This window comes from Athene noctua, chromosome 2 (assembly GCF_965140245.1).
Source record: "Athene noctua chromosome 2, bAthNoc1.hap1.1, whole genome shotgun sequence".
Lineage (NCBI taxonomy): Eukaryota > Metazoa > Chordata > Aves > Strigiformes > Strigidae > Athene > Athene noctua.
The window spans coordinates 73901498-73921236 of record NC_134038.1 but is presented as its reverse complement, the minus strand read 5'-3'; the positions used below and the strand labels follow the sequence as shown (position 1 = coordinate 73921236).

Sequence of the window (19739 nt, the reverse complement as noted above, 5' to 3'; positions counted from 1 at the left end):
TGTTATTCTTAAGTCAAACCCATAATATTAATATAACAGCTTTCTGTGTTTGTTTTCAGTGTCTTTGTTATTTCAGCAGAATATTTTTATTGGCAGTGTATTGTTCCAGTGGCTCTTGAGGATCTAATGTGGCATTAATGTTTCACTCCATGCACTGTATTACCTGACCCCAGGAATATTTTGTGGCGTCTACCAGGCCAGAGATAAAAGCTGCTGTTTCAGACTAGGAGTGCAGGCCACGTTCAAAATACCAGTGTTTTCATATCAGAGTAGCAGTTCCTTTTAATTGTGCTCTGATGGCCCTATGCCCAATTGTGCAAACCTTCGGACTATACTGTGTGTAGGCATGTCTCCATCATTTCAACTGCACATAAGCTCTGTAAAGTGTACAAAGTTTGTGAAGTAGTTTGACGATGGCAATTACTGCGCTAAAATTAAACCAGAGGTGCATTAGCACTAGTAACTATTCCCACAAGCTATGCTAATAACTCCCGAAGAGCTGCAAAATTGGGGAATGCTACTGTACATGCTAAATTACTTTTCATAATGTAAGGTCACATACCTAGCAAATCAGTTTTGGGGTTTTTTTCTTCAGCCTCTAAATTTAGAATATGGAAGAAGGAGTGTGATAGAGTTCAGAAACCTTGCTGACTTTTGTGAGCATGGATGACTGAAGGTAGCCCAGCTGCCTTCTCCATAAATGGCCTTCTATATAGAGCATGTGCCTGACCTTACTTTTAAAACTCTCCCATCATAAAAGTATGGGGTTTGTTGTAATTTTAAAAGAATTTTTAAGGAAATACTGTGAATTAGAAAATCATATTTAAAAAGAAAAAAGCATGGGGAGTAGTATAGTTTTAAGCAATTGCAGTGGAGCTATTTGGAGCACAGGGAATTTTAGATCAAGATACAGTGATTGTATGTTGGGTTGCTGTCATACTTGAAGATGAGGGCACTTTTTAGAGTACACTGTTAATTTTGGGCCCTAACATTTGGCTTACATACAGACTAATTACTTTCCTTTTCCTTAATGTCAAGCTTTTTACCTGAGATGGGTCATGTGGCATCACTCCTGGACTTAGATGCTTTGGTCTTTTTCCATCATGTTGCCCTAAATGATGATGACTGAAACATGCATAACCATGGCACAGACTGGGTAGCACCAGCTCGCATGAGAAGGGAGGGACTGAAGCCCTCAGTGAGAGGGCGGTTGGTGGTGTCTCTGAAGCCAGATAATTATTCTGGTTGGTGGTCTGTGGGATACAATTAGACCATCCCCACTTTTCATTACTCAGTAAGAACTAACAGTGATAGCAATCCTGTTATGTTTCAAAGGGCCAGCTGTGTGCCAGTCCTGAAAATTTGCATCACCTAATCTGTAACTCAAAAAATTTCAAAAGGATTAAAATATGAGGCCTTCTGAATGGTCATTCTCAGTTTGAAACTTGGCCTTGGATGAAAGAGTGTTAAGTATTTGTTAGGACGAATCAGTTTGTGCGGTTTGCTTAATATGGAGATATGGAATTCATTTGGGCACATAAGCAGACAGAGCTGGTGTTTGGGGTTTTTTGTTGTTTTTTTTTTCCTGAATAGAATGGGTTTTGGTAAAGAAGGGGTGGAGATAGGAATGCAGAGGGGAAAATGGCATTTGTTGGCCTTGATAAACAGGATCGCAGTTACACTAGAAAAAGCTGAACCAGAAGGGACCGTGTTTAAAAACTCGGTACCTGGAGTGTGCAGATGTGTCACACTTGTGATGTATGAAGGAAAACAAGGGTTTAAATTTAGAAAGGAAATACTGAGCATAAAGGAACTTTGCTTTTTATCAGCCCTACTCTTCAAAGCATCCTGCAGATGAGTAAGGAGCACGCCAACACTAATGACAATTACCACCCAATAATGTTGAAATTAAAGATGAGCTGAGTCATTTGAATAAGGTAAGTATTTCCCAGGTCTGTGCCAGAAACTAGGATTGAAGAGGGATTTTTATTTCTGCAGTTTGGTATTGGATTACTCTAATCTCTCCCTGTAGTTTTGGAAACAACCGAATGAGCAAAATAATCTGTTCACTAGCTCCTGGTGGAATTACTGGAAATCTGGTGAGAGTTGGTTGTACTTCCAGATAGTGACTGCAAAGTCAAGTGGTTCTGTTGATTTGTACTAACACCAGTAAATAAGTGTATCTTCCTGTCTCATAATGTAAGGCCCTTCATCCTATGAATGTGATCCTTGATCCACTCTCTAAACTGAATTTTTGAACAGTGCCTACCTTTATTTAAATGGAAGATTAAAATCAGGAGGACATTTGGCTCTCTCTGCTCTGGTTGTTGACTTGGTAACACCTTGGTGTTTAGGAGAGATTTGTTCAAAATGAGGTTTTCTGAACGCATTCTCAGGACAAGAGGTTGAGGAAAGAGCATTTCTCTGTGATTGTTGAAAAATACAGCTCTGTGGTCCTTGAACAGAGGGGCAAGAGAAACTTTTCTAATTACTTTCGGCTCTGCTGTGCTTTCTGAAAAAGCAGAAGGGTGCCTCTGGTATTTTTCTTGCCTTAGCCTCTGCCAAGCTACTGCTGCCTTGGGACAGAGAAATTAAACCAAAGGAAAGTCCACTTTGGATGTGGGCTAATCTAGCAAAGCCTTCTGGAGGAAGAGAAGACAGACTTGCCAGAGTTTCTGTTGGCATGGTAAGGTGTGTGTTGCCTTTGCATTGAATTATTTACCCACTGGGCTTCTTGACTGAGAAGACTGGTATGTACCTGAAGCTCTTGTAAGTGTGTGTGTGAGGATGAGCAGGTGGCAGCACTGTCTGTGGGTGGATGTATGGGTTGTGTGTGTTCAGAATCAGATGTTTTGTTGTTCTCGCGCCTCCAACCTCTGGTTTGAGGTGTTTCTCTTGGATTGCAAGAAGCTAAAGGCAGTAGATGAAAAAAATGATTGAACTCAGTTTTGGGTTTTTTTCCTTCTATTCATTCAACTAGTTTCTGAAAGTGACACTAGTAATTTATTGGCATCAGGTAACTGGCTGATGGTCACCTTTTCTTGCTGCTATTCTTCCCCCCTCACCTCCCGCTGTTCCTTGCTCCTTTTGATGGTGATGTGCTTCAACGCTGAAATTCAGAGAAATGACAAGCTTTCCAGCTGCACAGCAACAAGGGCTTGTTTATGAAGAGAAATGGGTGTTAGCTGTTTCTGAGGGTCTGTGCTTGAAACTAGAAAAATGTCATCACTAGTGTAGTACTATCAAACTATTTTGAGTCCTTTAAAGTTTGATAGCCTTGTAGTACATATTATTTTGACCCCACAGTTTGAGGGATGAGCCACTGCTAGCTGGATTTGGTTACCTGGGAAAGAAGATCACAAAATGAGCTTCTGCCCTATGTTCTTGATCTCCAGGTAGCCTATAAGGAACACTTGCATGAGTTGGTTGCTTAACTTTCCCCAACCTATGTGTTCATGTGGCAGATGGGCATGTTGCCTCTGAGTGCACTCTGGGTGCTGGTGAGGTGGGGATGACCCCCAAGGTGGGGGAAAACTTGACCTCTTTAGCTCTGACTTTGCTGTGCCTGTTTCTAGTTGTAATCAAAGTTGTAATCAAAGAGAAGGACACCCTTCTCCTCTTGTGTGGTACAGTTTCACTCTGTAATGGGTTAAGTGGCAAAGGATGAGGAACTAGGAAGCTCTGCTTTTAAATGTTCTGATATTTTAACCATTTAATTGGATGTTTGTTTGCTTTTGTGTAATGAATTGTGCTCAGCTTCTCAGTGTGAAACAACTGTAAGTACAAACTTAAACAGTATAAATATTACTTGTAATCTTACGATCTTTATATGTACTTACTGTTCATTTTTCTTGCACTTCCCTTACATTTTCTTACATTTCCATTTTCCTGTGGGAAAACTCTATTTCAGGGTTATTTAAAGAGTTTCTAACTGTGGTGATGACTCACAAGGACATAAGTAAAATTTCTTGTGCTGAAACTGTCATTCTGTTTCACTTGGAAAAAATATTCTTAAGTACTTACTTGGAGATGCTTACAGCACAAATATTTATTGTACACAAAATAAAAATGGTGAATGTAACCTTGTTTTTTTTTTTTTTACATTTAAAAATATCTTTTTCCTCTGTTTGTACACATACATTATGATTTGGTCATTAGCAATATGATTACGTATCACATTTTTAATTCTTCTTGCCTTATTGAAAGCACAGGGTGGTTCTGCTCTGAGAACACCTGCACAATGGTGTGTGTAACCTGTCTTGTTTCCTGAAGATGTTTGGAAAGTGAATAAAGTGAAAAATACGTTGTGGTTACAGACAGTAGATGATGCTGTCCTGAAGTTCTGGTGTTTCTCTGTACTTGTTTAGCTCTGGCTTCTCAGACAAAGCTGTTCCTTTCTGAGGGCTCAACTTTTGATTCAGGGATCTGACTCTCAAATTCAGTCAACTGTTACATTTTTGAACACTGCAGGGATAATATATATGCATATGTATGCATGTATGAAATTTTTGGGATGATGGTGTTTAGGTCTCTGTGTGTGTACGTGATGCTTTTTTAGTTTTCCATTCATGACTGTTACAGTTGCAGCATAGGTACTATAATGGTTGGACAGCGTGGATACCATCTATGATCCAAGAAGGTTCAAACATCTCTCCGTTTCTGTTTTGGAACACTTATTACAGAAAAACTGGTTTAATTTAGTACCTTTACTTTCATTTCAGGCTGTTTAATAGAAACATCTGGTTCTCTTACTGTTTCTATGTTTCTGTTCAGTTATGGAAAATCAGCAAAGAGCTAGTGAGGTCAGTGCTGCTTAAGATCCCTTTGTCCAGACTAGACAGTTGTAGGTCAGTGAATCAGCACCTCAGCACCTACTGCTTCTTGATACCTATCTTGTCATGACAGAGTACAGATGTTAATATTTCAATTAGGTTCCAGTATGAAAATGGAGGTGATCATTAGCACATTAGCACATCAGTTACATATTTAGTGAAGAATACTTGCATCAAGACAGCTGTTTTCTCCTTGCTTCCTTCATGTAAACCCAATGGGAGAATGGTTGCTGATAACTCTGGCTATCCATAGCTGGTGATTCTGGTGAAAACACTTGTTTTGATGATTCTTGCATGTACCTTAGCTTTTCATCCTTTGCTCATGTGAAAGACACTGCTTCTAGGTAGACTCATTCTTTATAGAGACAAGAGAATATGGGAATATCCATAGGGATTTAAAAATACACTCTGGATATTTTCTCAAGAAACTGTTAATTTGAGAAGACAAGAATGTAATCAAAATACATGCATAGTTTTTATAGCTTTACAGATGCTTATGATATCATTTGATACTTATCTAAAATAAAAAAAATCTGCAGAAGATTGAAAAAGGAGTAACCTTTTTTTTGACTTGGAGATGTAGCATTACATTTGTCCTATTTGACAGTGTGTCTTTATGTTCATGATTCCGTGATAACCTGTAGTATTCTTTTAATGTGACTATAGGAAAGTATGGGAAATTGTTGTAAAGCCTGTAGGATGAGTTGCTTTTAAATTACTTATATCAGCCTTTTGGTTCTTCTGGGAAATACAGGAAAGTGTAATATGAAAAATATAAATGATTTGAAGGGAGTGGCAAGAGAGATTTTAGAACAAATGGATTTGTAAGCTTATGAAAAGATCCTGGAGAATCTGACCTCATGGCAATAGTATAAATGAATTATGCAGTTTAATAACAACAAAATGCAGATCAGAATTGTGGGACCAGTAAGGAATACTGCAGAGTTAAACAGAATTGTGAAGAACAAAGTGAAATAAATTGAATTAATTTCTGAAAAGTCACAATTGCAGTCTTCCTTCATGATTATGGAAAACAGCTCCATTAAATGTTCTTTGAACTGTCTTTATGGATTATGGATTCTGTCTTTTGATTCTCCTAAGAGAAGATGGTTGTTAATAAGGGTTTTAATGTGAATTATGATCATTGGGAAGATCATGTTGTGAATGAACTAGATGGGGCCATTTGGAGGGTCTCTAGAGATGGAAGAAGTGATGCATAGCAGATAAACATGGGATTAACACTGAGCAGAGGGGAGAGACTAACATCCTGAATTGTTACTAATAAGCACTAATGAGTGAACAACAGCCATCCTTTGTGTTGAAAAAGGCAGGCAATTTACTAATTAAAAATAATTCATAAGGTGGCTTCTCTTTTTGTATTCTGCCTGCAAAATATGTGTGCAAGTTAAGCTTGGAGGCAAAGGAGCAAAGTGATCCTACGTAAGGAGGGTTTTAGAGTCTGTTGCCTTAATACTTACACTCCCTTTAAGTGTTATTTTGCTCCCTTCTGTCTCTGTGTGTACACATGAAAGAGAAGAAAAAATCTTTTTGGCAGGACTTGGTGTTAAGTAATGGAAATTAAAGATATTGTCATCTCTCCCATTACCCTGACTCCTATTAATGAATATAGTGTGTGATGTACAGCACTTCAAAGCCTGGATGAATAGTATGTTCAGGTGAAACTACGGAGATGAGATGAACATAGGTAGAATGTCCTATTCTTTATTTTGTACATGAAATACTTCCTGTTCTCATCGTGCTTTTAATACACTAAAGTCATAAGATATTTGTAAAGCACAGTTCCTTTTCCCTAATTATGCGGTATAATTGGAAATTGTGGGCAAATCTCCTAATCTCCATGGTGACAGCAGAACATTTATCTAATTAGTAGTTTGCCTTTTGGCATTACTTTGAATAAATTAGCATTTCATTAGATACTTCGGACTATTGGGGAAAAGTTTCCCAGAGTAGTATTTAGTCTTTTTTCTCTAAAGAGTGTATTTTGAATTAGCATAGGTTAATATCCTTTGTAACTGGAAAGATACATGGTAGTAATACTTGAATCAGAGCTGCTCTTGGAGGTTCTTTTCTTTCTTTAATCCCCAGGAGTCAGCATAAAAATTTATGTCACCTTATTTGACTTACTCTTTCCCAAGGGAGGAAAAAAGGGAAGAAAAAAATGGAACAGGTTTGAAATACAACTTTACCTCCTCCTTCTATCCTTTCCCTTCCTCCAGGTGATGAACTTTTCTTTCAGATTGCAAACAGTGCAAAGCATAAATGGTGTAGTCTGACCCCAAAGTTGTGTTCTGTCACTTGCTAATTATAAATGAGCTCTTCTGAAGTATGTCCAATGCAGCTAATCCAGAATAATCAAAGACTATTTGTGTTCTTTTCTTGCATATATAAATCAGTGATAGGAAACTGCATGACTTAGTTTTAGTATTGACTGCCAGATAAGAAGTGTGGCTGCTTATCATGCTTTCATGAACAGCTACTGGGAACCATAACTTTGATGGGAAGTTAAAAGAGGCAATTCATCGAAGATGGATTCTCATTGGTTTTCTTCCCTGGTGTTAAAAAGAGCAGAAAGAAAAAATCATGGATGTGATAAAGGACTGTAATTTCCTTTCCTTGAATCATTGGCTGTTTCAGATCCATGCCTACCCCTTCAAAGAGTCATTGGCTGCCACCTGTGGCAGATTGGTATGAAGCATGGTGTTAAACATTCTTCTTGTCCCAAAGTGTCCTTTACGCCACCACTGTCAGTTACCTTTGAATGGATGGAGGCATACAAAGGACATGTCTGTTTTGTTAAATCCAGAGGAATGACACCTCTTCTGTTTGGCAGGTCAGTCTGAGATTGCTTGGCTATCAGACTGGATTTTGTATCTGTTAACACATCTGGGGTTTACAATATTTGTGAACTTGGAAGCAGTTACAAAAGGTCCCCCAGTGTGGTGCTGACACATGAAGGTCCACGGCAACCCATCCAGCTGGGCTCAGTGGTGGCAGCTTATTTTCTTCTGGGCTGGGTTCTCCAAGCAGATGGTCACATAACTCCCTAGTGGTGAAACAGGACAACTCTGTACTTCTACCTGCCCTTTGGTAAATGTTTTCTTGTTTCCCTGCCCTGGGAAGGCTTTTTTCTTCATTCCTTGGGATTTGACACTGGGTTATCTTGTGATGAGAGGGGTTCTCATGTTTCTTTCTAGCTCTTCCCTGGGGTTCTTCAGTTTACTCTCTCAATCCAGTAATTATTTTGTATTTCTGTGCAATAAGTTAGCCAGAGTTTTGGGATGGATATTCCTAGACCACCTTCTGTGATGAGCTCCCTGTAAAAAAAACAAAACAAAACCAAATTCCTTTTCTGACTTTGACCAAATCTGACTTTTTTTTTTTTTTTTTTTTTTTGACAACTGGAAAAATTAATGGAAAACTTGAAGATGAGGAAAGACAGGATGGAAATAAAGAGGGTTTATTAATTGCTCTCTCCTCCTTCAGCATCACTGCAGGCAGGTTCCTGCTTTCAGGTCTGGTCCTTGGTTACCTCAGTAACTTTGCAGGAAGCTGGTACGAGTGTCCAGTCCTTTCCCCCCCCTTGGTACTTAGGAAGATCTTCCCTGCAGCCTCTGAAGCCAGTTAGTGCCTGTCCGTAAAATGAGAATGCCAGAAAATCTGGGTCTTGGTTGACTGCACTCCCCCTCACTGCAGGACCCTGACTCTTGGCTGCCACATCTTTCACTGTCTCTTGGCTGTATCCTTTGTCATAGGGGATGTTCAGTAGCTCACAAAACAGCTGCTTCTTTCTTCCAGCTGCATCCAGAAGCCTAGAAACTCTACTGTATATCCTAGAGATACATTCAAATTAACTTCTCTTTCTTTATAGGATTCTAAAGGCACTGTGATAAAGCCCTCTAATCTCCTTCTGTATGTTCAAATAAAAAAAATTTTCTGTGTGTTTTAGTTATGTTGATATTGTTGTTACCAAGGATGGTTTAGTGAATAAGGACTTGCATAAATTGCCAAACAGCACCCATTTTCTCATCCACTCTTAACAAAGGTTGTTTTAGGAAGCTCTTGTCTGGGGACCTAGAAGATGGGAAGGCGATGTTAGAGGTATGTTAGAGAGAGTGACTCCTGTAATCTAATGATCTGAATTTTGTTCTACAGCTTGATGACTGCACCCTGCAGTTGTCTCACAACGGTACCTATCTGGATCTAGAATCCACCCTAGCAGAACAAAGAGATGAACTGGAAGGCTTCCAGGAGGATGCAGGGTAAGTGTTTACTAAATTTAGATAAATAAGCATATTTGTTCAGAAACATTGAGAATTTGGGAGTGTGTGAGGTTAACCTGGTACATACAGATCTATATAGGAACAGAAAAGATAAAATTGTTCCCTCTGTGTGCATGTTTTCCGTTTTCTGCGATTAAGAATTTTATTACTTTTCTATCTACATTTGCTCTTATGGTTTCTCTAAGAAGATGACATACTGTAAGAAATCTGTTCAGATGAATGTCTTGACTAGTCTAATAAATGTTTATAGTTCTTTGGAACATGAAAAATGAAGGTGGTTGGTTCTGAGAACTGAGATCTTTCTTATACGATAATAGTCAGTGTAGAAGATTATATTGGGGTGGTGCTCCTGAAGTTATAAACTCAGTTTCTTTGTGCCTTGAGATTTAATTCCTCACTTTATATTCTTGGAGAAAAGACTTGTATTGATTTCTTTTTTAACTCCTGCAATTGATTTAGCCAGGCCAGCAGGGAGGGGGTGTGTGTGGTGGGGGTGGTTTTTTGAATATTCTGTCTTACTGCCGTTTTTTTAGTTATTGCTGGTACACATAGATTGAGACGATATGGCTTTCCATAAAGCATCTCTGAGAACTGAAAGTGAAAACAAAATTTACCATCAACATGTGTCTGTGTGAATGCACATTTAAAACTTGTTTTTTAGAAAAAAAAAATTTTCTGGGCATTTTAGGTGATTGTCTTGTTTAAGATATAAAATGAACAGACAGTCTAGAGCTATTTTTGCCTTGTTGTTTACTATATTAGACTGGATAGTTGTAATTAATTTTATGGGAGCATTTTGGCATGGATTTCATGCATGTGAGTAATGCAGCTGTGCCAGAAGGAAATTAACTGTATTCTGAATTGGTCAGGGCTTGTTAACACTAAGACATGCAGCTCTTTTGCTTATACTGGTTTCTCTGCTTTTTTGTGATAGCAGTCTTGCCTTTGTTTGAATACTTTTCAAAAATGTAAGCGGTGCCTCTGAAGATTATTTCATGTAGAGAAGAATTTTAAATAATATGTTATAGATATTCATGTGTGCATGTCTACTCCATGCATACCAGTTTAGGGCATGTTTTTATAACTATTGGAAAAAAAAGAAACTGTTCTGTTAGAAATTAAATTAGTTAGAAGTTCTTCAATAGATAAAGTATTGAATACAGCTGAACTGAGCCTCCCTTCCAATGTGTTGAGTATAGAAGTTGATATAGTCTTCGGTTTTGTGCAGATGTGATAGAAATTGCTGCAGAGAACAGGAAGTTCTTATTTCCAGCTCACTTTATAATTAATTGAAAGCGAGTAAGATGAAGGAAAAACTTTCTCTTTTGAGATCTTTTTTGTAGTTGTATGCGTGAGTTTGTCACATCTTCTTTTCCTTCTGTTGATGTCTCCGTGATAATTCTAATGATTTTAACTTCATTGCTTTCTGATGCCCCACAATGGCATTGCCAAGTAATTTGACAAGCCAGAGACCAGTTGGTGCTTTTCCTGCCTGACTTTGTGCTTGAAATGGCAAGCTACCTTCCACCTTGTTTTAATTTCTGATTCCTTTAGGCACATAAATTCAATGATATGAATTGTTCCTGAAACACGATTCTGATTTTCTCTGTGGTGGCTATCCTAGGAAAAAATCCCAAAACATATGGAACTAACTGTGCTGCTTGGAATCTCATGTCTACTGTGTTGTTTTGACATCAAAAATCAGGTTATGTTTGTGTGTACTTTGCATGTGTGTGCAGACCTCTTGTTAATTGTACAATCTGTTGTCAGTTGAGTGATTGCTTCTTCCAATGGCTTGTCCTGCCAGGTAATGTGAAGTCTGCTGGGAGGTCCTTAATTCTTCTGCAAAGATGAGTAGGGAGGTATGAAACTGGGTGTACTGAGGTGCATCAAAGCTTGGGCTACAAATTATTATTATCTTTTGAAATGGGTTTTGTGAAATCAAAGAGAATAACTGTTGTAATGTATGTAGCTCTCGCCTTCCCTGGTCTTTGCCTTGCTCTCTGAAGTCGTTCCTCTGTTAATTATTTGTGGGTCAATAGGAAGTGCTGTCTTTTCATGTTTCAGCTGCCTGCTTTAGGTGCAACCCCAGGACTGGCTCTGTTAGGTGCAACCCCAGGACTGGCTCTGTTAGGTGCAACCCCAGGACTGGCTCTGTTAGGTGCAACCCCAGGACTGGCTCTGTTAGGTGCAACCCCAGGACTGGCTCTGTTAGGTGCAACCCCAGGACTGGCTCTGTTAGGTGCAACCCCAGGACTGGCTCTGTTAGGTGCAACCCCAGGACTGGCTCTGTTAGGTGCAACCCCAGGACTGGCTCTGTTAGGTGCAACCCCAGGACTGGCTCTGTTAGGTGCAACCCCAGGACTGGCTCTGTTAGGTGCAACCCCAGGACTGGCTCTGTTAGGTGCAACCCCAGGACTGGCTCTGTTAGGTGCAACCCCAGGACTGGCTCTGTTAGGTGCAACCCCAGGACTGGCTCTGTTAGGTGCAACCCCAGGACTGGCTCTGTTAGGTGCAACCCCAGGACTGGCTCTGTTAGGTGCAACCCCAGGACTGGCTCTGTTAGGTGCAACCCCAGGACTGGCTCTGTTAGGTGCAACCCTTGTAGCTGTTGTGACCCATCTTTCTTTGATGTGTTCTCACTACAGTCTTCCTCCAGACATTCTTTCTTACCTTTATGATAAATTATGCAGGTGGTGATAGTTGCAAAAGGCTGAAATGGTGAGAATGGTGTGAAGGAAGAATGAGGGTGTCATTGGGGAGTGAGTGAGCTGCAGATGAGCACAAAAAGACACGTGTCTTGCTGCAGAGGGAAGAGGGGACAATTGCACAAAAAGACACATGTGCCTTGCTGCAGAGGGAAGAGGGGACAGTTACCTGGGAGGATGCCCCCATCAGCACCTTTTCTGAGGTGCCCACAGGTATAAGAGGCATACTTCCCTTGGATAATCCTAGTTTGTGCTTAACCTGCAGTGCAAGCGTTGTGCTTTAACTTGATTGTGTTAACGTTAAGGGTGTTTTGTTCCCTCTCCCCTACATGCGTATACCCAATAATTTGCAGGTTGGTGTCCTGAAATCCTAGTGGTTTGCTCTGCTGCAGTTGATTCAGGTCAGTGAAGTACAAAACCTTTCATTTAGGAGTAATTGGCTAGAGCACAAGCAGGTACTGGTCAGGCAGAAAATGAAGACGGAGGAACACCTGACTTGTCAGCAGCTTGACAGGAAATGATCTGACATTTTTGGGAACTGTGAGTCAAAAGCAGTTACTATGGTGCTGTGAAAAAGGTAAGGGACATCCTAAGGTTTAAAGCAGGAATTTAGCCAGTGAAATGCAATAAACATGGCATCTTCAGTGCTGATTAGAATCCAGCTGGATTTCTGCATCCCATTTTTGTCCCTATTTTGCAAGAGAATAGGAGGAAGATAAACAAGAACAACCAGAACTTTGGAAATGTGTGCAGTATCTTCCCCATATGACTTAGTAACATCATCACCTCAGGGTAAGTGCAACTCGAGTGATGTTATCCAGAAAAACAGGCATATTCTAGACATAGGGTAGCAAATGCAGTCAGTAATGTCTACATCCATCCCAGATATCTAGAAAACTCCATATTTGGGCCTTGCAGCTCTGATCTTTTGCCCCTGCAGAGACCAAGGTGTTGAGCTGCAGCGCTCCTGAGCTGGAGCTACTGGCTGTAGATGTTGGGGGTTTAGGAGTGGCCTGCTGTCTGGGAGTGACTGGCTGCAGAAACCACTTAGTCTTTCTCTCTCTCTGGGTCATTTCAAGGTCCTGCTTTTAATCTTCAAAGCTTCTAATTTTCTGAGATTAGGATACCTTAGGACCCGCTTTTCTGCCATGCCAAGGCTGCTGTGCTCATCAGGGTCACTGAAGCTTGCTGAATTCTCAATGATTTCATAGCTGGATATTCATGGCATTTTTAAATTTTAGATCCTCAGCTGTGGAAACTGTGGTCACTCTTGGAGTGACCAGAATGTCCTGCAGTCTGGCTGCTTTCAGAATCTTTTTGCCAAATGTTCCTGTTTGCCCAGGCAAAACTATGAAGATTTTTTTTAAGTGCACTGGTGAAAGGAGACTTACAAATCAATAAATAAACCATACAGGAAACATAATCTTACAAATTTTTATTGGTGTGAAAGACTGCAGGTATCTGTGTTCTCTTGGAAGGATTGGATGAGCATACTGAAAAATACGGATTTTTCTTCAGGAGGAAAGATGATGATGGTGGCAGCTAGGCTGGAGGTTTATGATGTGTATCTAAATAACACGTATGAGAAACACATGCACTCATGCACAATTTCAAATGAATCTGCTTTTGGTACTGAGTATAACGAGAAGAGGCTTTTGGTAGTTGCTGTCCACTCCAGCAGAGTCTAAACTTCTGTTTACGGAAGGAGAAAACCCAACACACATGCTCTCTCTGCCTGCAGGGCTGAGCAAAATGTGGACAGGGATGGGACTGTTTTCCTGTGTCCACAACTCTCGCTGCTGCCATTTGCACCTTGGGAATAGCTGTGGGATTCAGGAGAATTGGATTGTTTTTTAATATGGATATTTTTGAGGAGACAGTCAAGATGAACAGTTGGCCAAGCAACAAGACTGGTCCTGCAGAAGGTGACAGAAAGCAGGTCAATAAGAACATGTAGGAAAGCAGCCTTTCTTTTCAAGTCGGGCATGTATTCATGGCTTGTTTGCTTGATTGATATTTTATTATTTTCTTTCTCCTTACTCCCAACACATTACTTTGTGGATTCTTTATTGTGTAAGGAGGTAACATGGAGGGAACTTAGGTAGGTGGGCTGGCTGTTTTGTTAAGGTGATTGTGACAGGTAGTGCTCTTTTCCTTTGTTTCCATGAGATTTTTATAGAGTGAGTAAGAATTGTCAAGAAGTTCATGTATTTAAATTCCCATATAATTGCCCAAGTTTTTTTCATTAACCTGTCTTAACAGGTCATAATGGTAGCCCACAAGGTAACACAGTCCTAAACTACAGAACACAAAGTTTTTCTTCAGACAGCACACTGAGAGAAATGGGTATTTCCTCGGGGAATATGTTTGCAAGACTTGAGCAGAAAGATTGTTTTAAAGTACTTCTGACAAACCACTTCAGTGCTAGTGTCTTTACATTCCTTCTAGACACCCTGTCCCAAGCCATTTTGGCTGGGTGAGTCTTGTTTAAGTTGGATGCCAGACCTTTTCCCTCTTGATGATGGTGTTCATCCTGGACTTGATTCAGAATCTGTTGAAGGCAATGGAATCTGGCAGGGATCTTTAATATTCTTTTCCTGCTTATGTACTGTAGTTTTTGCCTGCTTAGACTTTGCAATTAGTACAATTGTGAGAGTGAAAAATTTTTGTCACTTTTTTACATGAGGAAGTTGGGGATGCATTTGAAGATTAACTTGGGTTTTGTTGAGTAGAAATTAGAGCAGATGGGCTGTGGAAGCCTTTGTCATGTTTTGCTTAAGGTCCTCTTTATATATCAATTGTCATCTTCTGTACTTATCCAGGTACAAGGAACGGAAAGGCTCAGAACTGTAAAGAAACATGATATCGTGTGAGGCTGAGGGCTAGAGTGACTCAAATGATGTTGCTTTTGATCAGAGCTCTCTTAGGCCTTGAATAGCCTGATGTGTTTAAGAATTTCACTAAGTTGGACCCTCCTACTGTTTCTCATGCTCTTTAGTTAGAGTCTAGATGCATTCAGGCTGTCACATAGCTGAGAGGTTACGATAAATTTTAGAAAGTCTTTCTGTGGGGTAGCAGTATTCTAGTCTATAATGCATCCGATTAAGTTGTTGAACCATGTTTGAAGTGAATAATTAGCTAAAACTTTACTGTTGCAAAATAAATTGCCATAAATATTAAGTTTTCACATTTCTAATGAAATACATTGTTTTTCTGGGTGGCTAAGTTGGTGCTATTTTGATTCCCTCCCTCCAAAAGTTTGAGGGCAATAGCTATTAGTATCCATGTTTTCAAAACTTTTGCAGCTTTTTAACTTCTTAATTTTTAGTCCTAATAAAGTGTTTTTGGTTATAAAAGAAAAAAATCATTAGATAGAATGTTGAAATTAATCTTTAGATAGAACTGTAGAAATTAATTATCTTGCAATATTCCTTGGCAGCAAAATGAAATAAAATATCAGGTCCCATACACTTTCCCTGCCACAGAACAATAGGCAAGGCATCTTTGAGCATTCATGCTTCCAGAGCATGTAATTAAGAATAATTAAGCAAATGTGTATGTATTTCATCAAGCCTGACAAATGAGGCATGTGACTTTGAAGGATGTGTCCTGAAGTAGGATGGAGGCAATTAACACTTGAATGTTCTACCACACAAATTACTGACCAGTTATGAGATAAGGATTCTTGTCAGTGGATCTTCTTGACAAGATATATTGTGAAGAAGATGGTTGTAAAATTAAACTTTCCTACTAGTAGTAAAATGGTACTGCTTTTGTACTTAATGAATATCGTTGTGTGACTGTAAAATATATTTAGAAAACAAGCCTCTGAATAAATAATAGAAAAGTTGAATAAATTTTACTGCAGACCAAGGCTTGTTTTCTCAGGTACTTTTCAGCTTTAAAGCTGGCTTGATGGTGTGGAAGTAAATCTCTTCTGCATATATTTAGGTCAGAGACTGCAAGCCACTTTGCTTGCACCAAAAGACAAAAAATGCAATATCTGTGTGGGTTTGTGAAAAGAACCTGTGGTTACCTGCTTTGGTGAGCTGGCAGGCAACAGTAAGTGCAGAAATCACAGCGATCACGAGTATCTGTGGTCTCTAGTTGAACCCTGGGGATGTCAAATGGGGTGCAGTCTAGATGGTGAACCTTCAGGCAAGTAGCCTACAAAAAAAGTTGAGATACTGCTCAGTCATACTTTCATTGATGTGCTGACGTGTCCTTCAAAGGGTAGTAGAGTTGGTTTTGCTCTTCTCCCAGTCCCCTCAGTCTTCCAAGCTGTGCCATGTTCCCTCCAGCTGAGAAGGAGCCAACATCCATGGGGGTGCTTTCCCCAGCTTGGATGAAGAGGCAGTCACTGCTTCATGAGCTCTTCCCCTTCTGCATGGTTTTTGGGGAGCAGGAGCCTGGGATTGGTAGACCTGAGTGGGGCAGCTTGTAGGCAGCCCTTGGAGTTGATGCTTATGAAATGTGAAGGGACGCAGTCATCTTACCCTATGCATCTGGGAATAGCATGAAAAGTTCACGCAGGCTTTTGGGGTGTGGGACAGCACCTCAGATTCCAAACACTAAAACGTTCTGTGGTTTCCTTTTGTGCTGTGGGGTTGGTGTGTGGGTTTTTTTTGTTTGTTTGTTTTTTTTTTTGTGAGGGTGTTTTTCTGCTTGATTTCTTCAGAGAGCTTGACTCATGATTTTATGGTTTGTTGCTGTCAGTACTGAAACAGCTGTGTCTCTTTCTCTCCCACTTTGTCCCAGAGTTTACTCACAGCTTTCTGTTGTCGAGGAAGAAATCTACATTTGTGTCAACGTATCTGGAAACATTTGAAGATTTACTATTTTTGAATTTTAGTGATTACCGCTGGCAAATGAATGCAATAAGAGTGCTTTTCTTCAAAAGTATTTCCATTGCAAAATGTATTGCAATAATACTGTTGTGCTTAGCTCTTTCCCATCCCATTAAGTACCAAATACAGTGCCAAACCAAAAAGTGTGTGAATGATTCTTACAATTTTTCCTAGGACAGTTTTTTTTTAAAGATGTCTAATTTGGCATTCAGGTTTACATGTGAGAATAGCTGAGGAGTCCAATATTTTAGGGTGGAAACTTAAATAAAAACAGCTTATAGAAACAGCTGATGCCAGATGTTTTATTTTAAAACATTTAATTTTATTAACATTAAAGCTCCTTAATAGCTGTGTTTGTGCTCTGCCCTCCTCATTGCTGATGAGGTTATAAGCCAAGTGAGCAGCTCTCGAGGCTTGGAAATGTTTCTCTTCAATTTGCAAGGAGGAAATCCCTTACTCTCTTCATAAACAGGTCATCTGTGGGGCTTCAGGTGGAGATGCCAGAAAACACTGTAGGACTGCTCTGAACTCAACTTCTGTTGCATGTCAAACTGTTGACTTGAGGATCCAAACCTTGAAGAACACCAGGATCGTGCATACCCACCATCTGCTGGTGCAGCTTGCAAACTGGTGTAGTATTGCAGTGTAATTGCCCAGAGTGTGTGGGCAGCCCAGTGAGTTTGTGCTGGGTAATTAGTAAAAGCTTTGAACTTGCTACACTTCCTATCCCGCAGCAACTATTGGTGTGCCTGCTCCTCTCCTGTGGTAAATGCAAAGTAGATTTGTATAAGCAAGTTCACACTCTGTTTATTTCATGGGAATTCATCTGTCTATGTGCTTTGTGTGTGGTGTGTGTGTGTTTGTTTTACCACCAGCTAAACTAAGGTAATAATCTGCTTCTGATAAAAATAAGTGTCTCCAATTGAACCTTCAGTTTTGAACTAGCAGCACTGCAAATCTGTGACTAGCCCAGGATCTCTGGTAATGAAGCTGTGAAAACTAGTGACTTCTGCCAGGGTTAAGACCACAGTAGTACAGCAAAATGGTGATTTATTTCGTGTTCACTGCTCAGTAATTGTGCTCGCTAGCAAAACCATTGATGGACCAGCAATAAATGCAAAGCTTATTTCCTAAATTGAATTAATATGGAGAAATAAGTGGCCTGAGGGCTGTGTGTTATATTTAAGAACGTGTATGTCAAATTATGAAGGACCCCTTGCCAAGTATGATGCTAATGCCAAAAAGCAGAAAGAGACCCAAAGCAGTACATTGATCAATACAAAATAGAATTTATTTTTATATACTTACATACACACATGCGTGTTCTAGTGCAAAGTAGGACAGTTTTAAAATAGTTTTTCCTGAGTCTGGTTAAACTGATCATATCCTGAGGAAAGAGCCTAATTGGACATTTAAGCCAGTAGGACATTGCTTTGAAATCTGTTCTGTATCACTTTGGGTAATCTCTTCTTCAGGTTGTTATCTTTTTAGTATGATCAGTTAAATTGGAAAATCGTGAAAGGTAGGGGTTTTTTCCTTAAGGTATTAGATAATGATTTTTAGTAGAAGGGAAAAGTTTATGAAATTTTTTGTAAAAAATAGTTTTAAAACGAAGCCTTTTTTTGCTTATACTAATTATGGGGGGAAAAAATAGAGCTCTTTTTTGGTATTATAAGTCAGAGTTAAGCCAGGTAATAGGGGTCTTTGTGAGAATTAAAATGATGGTGCAGATGCTGTTTGCTGCTGCTCTGCAACTATGGAACCTCTAATGAAATTGGTCTGGCACTTTGTTCTCCTGGAACCAGAACTGTGGGTCGAAGCACCAGAGGGACTCTTTGCCTGAAGAGGTGGAAGCATCAAGTGATCCAGCTGAGGGAAATTCATGTATTTTACTTATCTCCTTGCCCTGTAGGTTCTCAGTTTGATCTTTTTTTTTTTTTTCCCCCTTTAATTCAAAAATCCTGATATTTCAAGGTATCTGTTTCTCCAAGTGCAAGGAGGTTTTAAATGCGAATCCTAATGTAACATGAACTTCAAGTGCAGGTGATAGCAAACCCACATGATCAGAAATTACATGGTGTAAAGATTCCTGGGAGGAATGTGCAGCCAGAGTTTGAGAGCTACTGACAGTGGCGGAAAATATATAACCTGTGAATTTGAAAGCATTGTTCAAGTGATGTGTCTGCAGAAGAAAGTGATGTGAGGTTGATAAGACGTGAAGAAACGAACCTTCTGGTTTTGTGTTTTACCCAGAAGCAACTTTATTGTTAAAATAGTACTTCTAATGCAAATCTCTGCACCATTTGCCAACTCAAAGTTTGTGTTTTCTTAATGCAAAAATATAAGACAGAGATTTAACTGATCATGCTATCAGTGTTTTACAAAAAGACAGGTTGAACTTCCTGCTGAAAACAATTATCTATGTGTTGGGCTTTTGGGGTGGGAAGGCACACAGTGTTGTTTGTGAATGAGGACAGATATTGAAAAATGATCACTTGCTGACTGTGAAGTCAAGTCAGCCCTCATTTTAGGGGCTGTTAGAAGGTTATTGTTTTAATGCATGGAAATTTAGCCATTAACAACTGAGAAATGACCAGCATAATGATTCAGAAGGTAGGGGAAGGGGGTGGGGAGGGAAATGTTATTTTCCAACTTCTGAAGTTTGCTTGTGCAGAAACTGAAATGGACAAATGGAACAAATGTTCCCCCATTTTAACTTGCTGCATTTCAGTGTGTGAAAGTGATTCATTGCCTTTGACAAAAATCATTGCCTTGTGGTGAGGGTCATAAAAGACTCCACCCAGATGTTTACTGACATATACTCAGAATACATTAGTATTAGTAATAAATAATTAGGCACGCTATTGATGTGGTTTATAACACATACTTGGTGAATCCCTTGAATGTTTCACTTGACCCTTTTGAGTTTCTCATTTTCTTCCTCCTTCTCCTTCCATCCTATTTTGTTTCCATTTCAAAAGGGGAGGAAAAGGAGACATGAAAACCCTGCCTAGTAAAGGTTGTTCTTGGGAAGAGTAGGTAGATGTAAAA

General features: G+C 39.6%; 1 protein-coding gene across 8 annotated transcripts in view; it reads left to right on the top strand.

The window, feature by feature from the left end:
- Window positions 1-19739, top strand: part of FHOD3 (formin homology 2 domain containing 3) — a 405358-nt gene that overhangs the window by 25510 nt on the left and 360109 nt on the right. For all 8 annotated transcript variants that reach the window (XM_074899444.1, XM_074899443.1, XM_074899442.1 and 5 more), the window contains exon 2: window positions 9006-9112. In XM_074899444.1, coding sequence (XP_074755545.1) covers window positions 9006-9112 — 107 coding nt within the window. The remainder of the gene's footprint in view (window positions 1-9005; window positions 9113-19739) is intronic.